This window comes from Centruroides sculpturatus, unplaced genomic scaffold (assembly GCF_000671375.1).
Source record: "Centruroides sculpturatus isolate CEXI.00-Female unplaced genomic scaffold, Cexi_2.0 scaffold233, whole genome shotgun sequence".
NCBI lineage: Eukaryota > Metazoa > Arthropoda > Arachnida > Scorpiones > Buthidae > Centruroides > Centruroides sculpturatus.
Genome location: NW_019384616.1, coordinates 767303 through 772988, shown reverse-complemented (window position 1 = coordinate 772988; position 5686 = coordinate 767303). Strand labels below are relative to the sequence as shown.

Below are 5686 nucleotides of genomic sequence, written 5' to 3'. Positions count from 1 at the left end.
TTTTTTTTTGTCTAAAAAAGAAAAATGCTATATCATTTTACTTCAATAAATTAACCTAGCATTGTACTATCTTTCTGAATTAACTCATTAAAATAATATTAATTGAATATATTCCAAAAAATATAATCGAATTTTTAAATAAATTTATGTATTTTTTTAAAAAAAATAATTTAAAGGTAATTTACCTAACACTTAGTCGTGTGTGCATTTTATTTATTATGTATACAGAACTACTTATCTTCACTTTTGTTTTTCTTTTTTTTAAAAATCTTTCCCGTGAATAGGAAATTCCATAAAATGGAAATATCATGTATTTTGGGGAAAATATTGATCTGTAAATCTCTGAACTTCATGAAAATTGCCTACACGTGTTACTTCATCGCACGTGTCTCATACCAACACTTGATTGGTGTATTCGATTGTTTTTCCCGTCGTCCTTGGTTATAACTAGTTGTGTTTTCAGTTTGTAGTGTTCTTTCTTGTGTATTGTTCGGATAAAGGTTTGACATTATTAAAAATGGACACTAATAGATTGTTAGTGAGTATTTTCCTTTATTTATATTTTAAAATAAGTTTAAATAATAATAATAATAATTTTTTTAAGTTGAAAAAATCTTAATTTTTAATGCATTTATTAAATTTTTTATATTTATATAATTTAATTTTTTTTTTTAAATAAGTTATTTTAAAGTTTAAGACAATAAAAAATGTTTTAAGTTTAAATGTATATAAATATAAGCTGAGCTAAATCTGGTTTTGCTTGTTTATGTTAGTTTCTTATAAATATTCTACAAGTTCATATGTCAAAAGTGAAGAAATAATATTAAATATAATATTTATTTAGTGTTTTGAATTGATTTNAACGATTTAAAAAAAAGTGTGAAACGTGTGAAAATTGGGTCAAAAGTTAAAAATTGATGATCAATAAAAATTGGTGATAAATACAAGTAAAAGTATTTAAAAAAATTTTTTTATACTATTTTAAAGTCAAATTTTAATGCATAAGTTTATATATAAAGTTTTAATAAAATTATTTAATATGATATTTTTAAAGCATTAATATTATTATTTAGATCCTGACCAGAATTTCATTACAGTTTTGTTTATATTTAAGAAACTCAAATAATTATTAAAGAATTATAAGAATTTAATTGAAAAAGACGAGAGAATTTAGAAGTATTAAAAAGTAAATATTCTACAAACAAATTCCTCAAGTAAAAAGTCGGTTTATGTGTTAATTTATAATAGAAATTTTATATATTATATCTTCGAAATGATTTTTATATTAAGAAATGCACTTAGAAGAACAAAATTTTGGCATTACTTACCATATAATAAAAGGTTGTAAGACTACAGGTAATTCCAGCCGTGAACTTAGGAGGCATGAGCGGTAATGTTACAGCTTTATCATCCTTGCCAGTACTGCCCAGTGCTCTCACAATCCTTAATGTTGTCAGTAGGAGGGCGCATGGCACAGCTTCATAGATCGCGCACCGCTTGGCTCACACTAAAGAACACTCAATAACAACGTCGTCAATAAACTCTTTTTTACTATTAAAATATTAATCACTATTATCTGTAAATAACAATTATANATATATAATAATGTAATTAATTGTTACTTTTTTAAATTGAAAGTTAAAATTTTCTTTTAAAGATATAAAAAGAATGTTATTTTGTATTGTTTTATAAGGAAGCGAAGCGATTTTTAATGTTATTTATTGTACTCCTTCTACACTGTAATGTAGGCTGTTTACTATTATTAGCGTGGTTCCTTTTTAAATGGGTGGTTTAAACTTTTTACGACTTGTTACATTAAAAACTAATCTAAAGCATTAAACAATGCTCATAAAAAAAATATTTATCTCAATAGACGAATACATTGATGCGTGTTGTACGCTGTACATGCACGAAAACATTTTTTAAATTTAATTTACGTGTATATGAACTTGTAAAATGTTCTTACTGAATGAGAAATGTCATTGATTTTAATGTACTGTTGGGGTTTTTTTTTCTTTTACGAAATTCTTCAGAATTGTTCTGTTGATAAGCATTGTACGTGTGGCAATCTCTTACAAAATTTTCCTCTTATATAAGATAAAGTTGTAAATAAAATGTTTAGATTTTTAAATCTAAAATATCTTTTTTTAAAAAAAGAATTTAAAAATAAATATGTTTTCGAAGATAAATGAATGGTTTTTGAATGCTTTAAATCGGGGGAAAAACAATCGTCTATGTAAATAATTTTCCGTGAAACGTAATCAGGTTTCTCAGTCACCTTGTGAGGTCAGGAAGTGTGACGTTATTCGTGACGTATGAAGGCGTTTGTCGTCGAAACGGTGACGTCAACAGTTGAGTAATTATTACTATTTTTTTTTTTTTTTACTTACCTTTCTGTTTCAGGCCAACATTATGGTCACTTTGCTGTATACGGGTTCTGTGACCTCAAGACCGAATCCTGACTTACCGATTGTGTTTCCTGATGATGAGATACAAAATCGAAGTAAAGTATACCGCCCCGAAATTAATGCCAGACCTTCACGACCACATCAACCGGAAATCGATAGAGAATACCCTCCAAAAGGGCACGTTCCTCGATATCCTTTTGAACCTGGAGTTTATAAAGAAAGACCTTTGTGTTCCAATCCCAGCTCTTCTTTCTGCGAGAATGTTTCGAATTATCCCACGTTAGTAACTCAATTAAACTAGTTCAAATTTGATAAAATAATCCCGAATCTTTCAGTAAATGTAATTTTTGTAAGAAAACTTCCATTAAGATAATTCAATTATACTATAGTACTTATTGCACCAACTTTATTTTTGGTGCTTGTTGCATTTCGACCAATTTCTACAAGAAAATAAAATACTCTTGTATTTATTTGTTGAGTAAATTACCTTTGAATTAAATTTAAAATTTTATTTTACAAAAATATATTTTAATTTTAACGGTTTTTCTATATAAAAATAAAACAAAATAACCTGTAAACAACGGCCACCTCCGAACAGCTGACATTTTATGTTATGGTCAGTGGCCGTTGTTCGAAGGTTTTACTACATATTTTTAATTTTAGATAATAATAATTGATTGTTTATTTATTAAATATATATTTCGAAAACTAAACTACAACTTTATTTTTATTTTTAGAAGCGAAATACGTCAATCGATACCTTTCAGTAAGGATCAATTTCGCGAAATTTTCGGGCCTCCAGAATTACATTCTAGAGTAAAAGCTACAAATGTTGACGTTTCTGAAGAAAGAATCTGTTCCAGAAAGACTCGACTCTTCTATCCAAAAGCTGGAAAGTCCGATGATAATAAATGGGTTTACGTAGTTAATGACGTTGACTATGTTCAAGCTGTGTTCGCCGAAATTTGCGAGTACGTTTTATATGTTTAATTAAAATTTAAAAAAAAAATTAGAAATTTACTTTTAAAAAAAACAATTCTCTTAAAATTTATATTCTTTTTATGAACGATCATTAAAAAATCGTATGTTTCTTCAAGATATATTTTTATGTTCGGTCGATAAAAACTTTAATACCGTTATAAAAATAATGACAATGAGCTATTAACCTAGTAATTTTTTTTTTTAAATATATTATTTGTATTTATATTTAGAAACGAGAATAAGTCATGCCTGTATATGGATGAAAATCTTCCTGCAGGATTTGATTCAAAATGCCGCCAATTATATGCCTACAAGAGACTTTTAGCTTTGGATCCGGATGATAAGAAGAGTCAGATCGCATCATTCAGATTTCCATCTTGTTGCGTGTGTTACATAAAATATCCTATAGGATGGACCGATATTTTGAATCGGAAGAAGAACAGCGACGTTGGAGATTCATTCAGAACATAAAGTTTGATTGATTTCATCTTCTGATGCTGGGAAAAATAATAAAAAAAAAAATCTAAGACGATTGATGTATCAATCGGTTGATCGTCTTAATAAATGATTCCAAGGTCATTTCATGCTTAAAAAATTGGTTCAGCATATTTCTTGATGGTGTATGGAAATTTGGTTGGGAAAAAATGATCAGATATTTTAATTTTTGATTAATATCTTTAATGAAATTAATAGAAAGTTTCTTTAAAATTGGCTCTAATTACACTGATTTTTTTTTTGTTTTCCTTTCTTTTAAAGTTAGATATTTGTTCAAATTTAAATGTTTATTGTAAATTTTAATAAAAGATATTTTCAAAACTTGGAATGGCAAAATGGGATATTTGAATCAATTTATAGTTCATAAATGCCAAGATGTGAGTGAGATATTTGAAAACTTTCAATTCAATAGGAGAATAAATAAGTCAATGTTCTAGTCCTTAAATAAATTGAACTGTAGATAAAATAGAACAACTAATTTGAGGAATTTTACAGTTATATTTAGCATGGATAAATTGAATATATAGAATGAAAATAATGGTTGTAAATTATTGCCTTGGTACTGCTTAAGGTTACATATGATATGAATATTTAAACAATTTGATAATATAATATTATATTCTTATCATTATACAGTAGAAATTCAATTGTCCTCTATTATCTATTTTATAACAAAAATGTTGCTCTCTTGTCACTCTTATAAATGTTATTAATATACAATTATATATTTTTACAGATAAAATTTTATTAAATGTTTATAAGAATTTGTAAAAGTAGTTTTAAAATAATTAATTAGATTATATATAACTGTAAAATTATCATTAAATATTTTAATGTTAATAAGATATTTTACAATTTTGGAAAAATATATTAATTCAATTATATTGAAGATGAATGTAATAAACAGATAACATATTCATGATCCAATTAATAGATTGTAAGCAAATTTCCTAATTATATAATTGATTGTATGTAATTAATTGAAGTGTTAGGGAATGAAGTGAAGATAGACAAACTATTATTAAACTAATTAATTGTAATTGTCAATAATAAATTTTATAATTTAAGAAATATCTTGTAAAGATTTTAAACGGCTGAAAAAATAATTTTTACCATTAAATTTGTGCAAAATATGAAATATTTTACTTAAAGAATTTTATTTGTTTTTGTGCAATGTAAGAAATTGATCTCAATATTGTGTAATATCAGAAAAAAAATCATGTTCGGGGTTAATGGTCTGATATTTCACAATTATTATTTATAAAAAAAATCTGCTGTTTTAAGTAGAATTATCTTTAAAATATTGTATTTTATTGTTTGTTTTTAAGATATTATATAAAATCCATTTTTTTAAATGACTTAGCTTATATTTTGATTCTAAGAAAGATAATTGTAATAAAACAATCTTAATAAAATGATTCATTTTTTTATTATTATTATTTAACATTTATTTTTTGATTTATTATATTTGTAAATTCTTACTATCTTCTTCATTTTAATAATTTTTAAAGAGGTCCATTAACAGCTTTAAGATTAATGTAAACATCTACTTTTTAAATGTAATATTAATGATAATGTATATAAACAACTTTAGTTATCATTAATAATTAATAAATGTTGAAAAAAATATAATATAATTTAATTTCTAACGTTTGTTTTTTATTATTATTACTTTTTTAAATTATATTTTATTACTTAAAATTTATAAATTAATGAATAATAATCAAATAAATATTTTCATAGATGTTACACAGAAAATAATTTTTATATATTAAGAAAAATATTATTTTAGTGAGGTCAGG

At 24.6% G+C, this 5686-nt stretch overlaps 1 protein-coding gene across 4 annotated transcripts in view; it reads left to right on the top strand.

Annotated features, from left to right (window-relative positions):
- The first annotated feature begins 401 nt into the window (after positions 1-401).
- Positions 402-5686, top strand: part of LOC111625380 (protein spaetzle-like) — a 10979-nt gene continuing 5694 nt past the window's right edge. The window contains exons 1-4 of one of the 4 annotated variants that reach the window (XM_023368517.1): positions 402-538; positions 2404-2687; positions 3146-3379; positions 3620-3900. In XM_023368517.1, coding sequence (XP_023224285.1) covers positions 518-538; positions 2404-2687; positions 3146-3379; positions 3620-3860 — 780 coding nt within the window. In that variant the 5' untranslated portion in view covers positions 402-517 and the 3' untranslated portion in view covers positions 3861-3900. Of the gene's footprint in view, positions 539-1632; positions 1745-2403; positions 2688-3145; positions 3380-3619; positions 3901-5686 lie in introns of those variants that run through there. The other 3 variants (XM_023368518.1, XM_023368516.1, XM_023368515.1) reach the window with 3 other exon arrangements.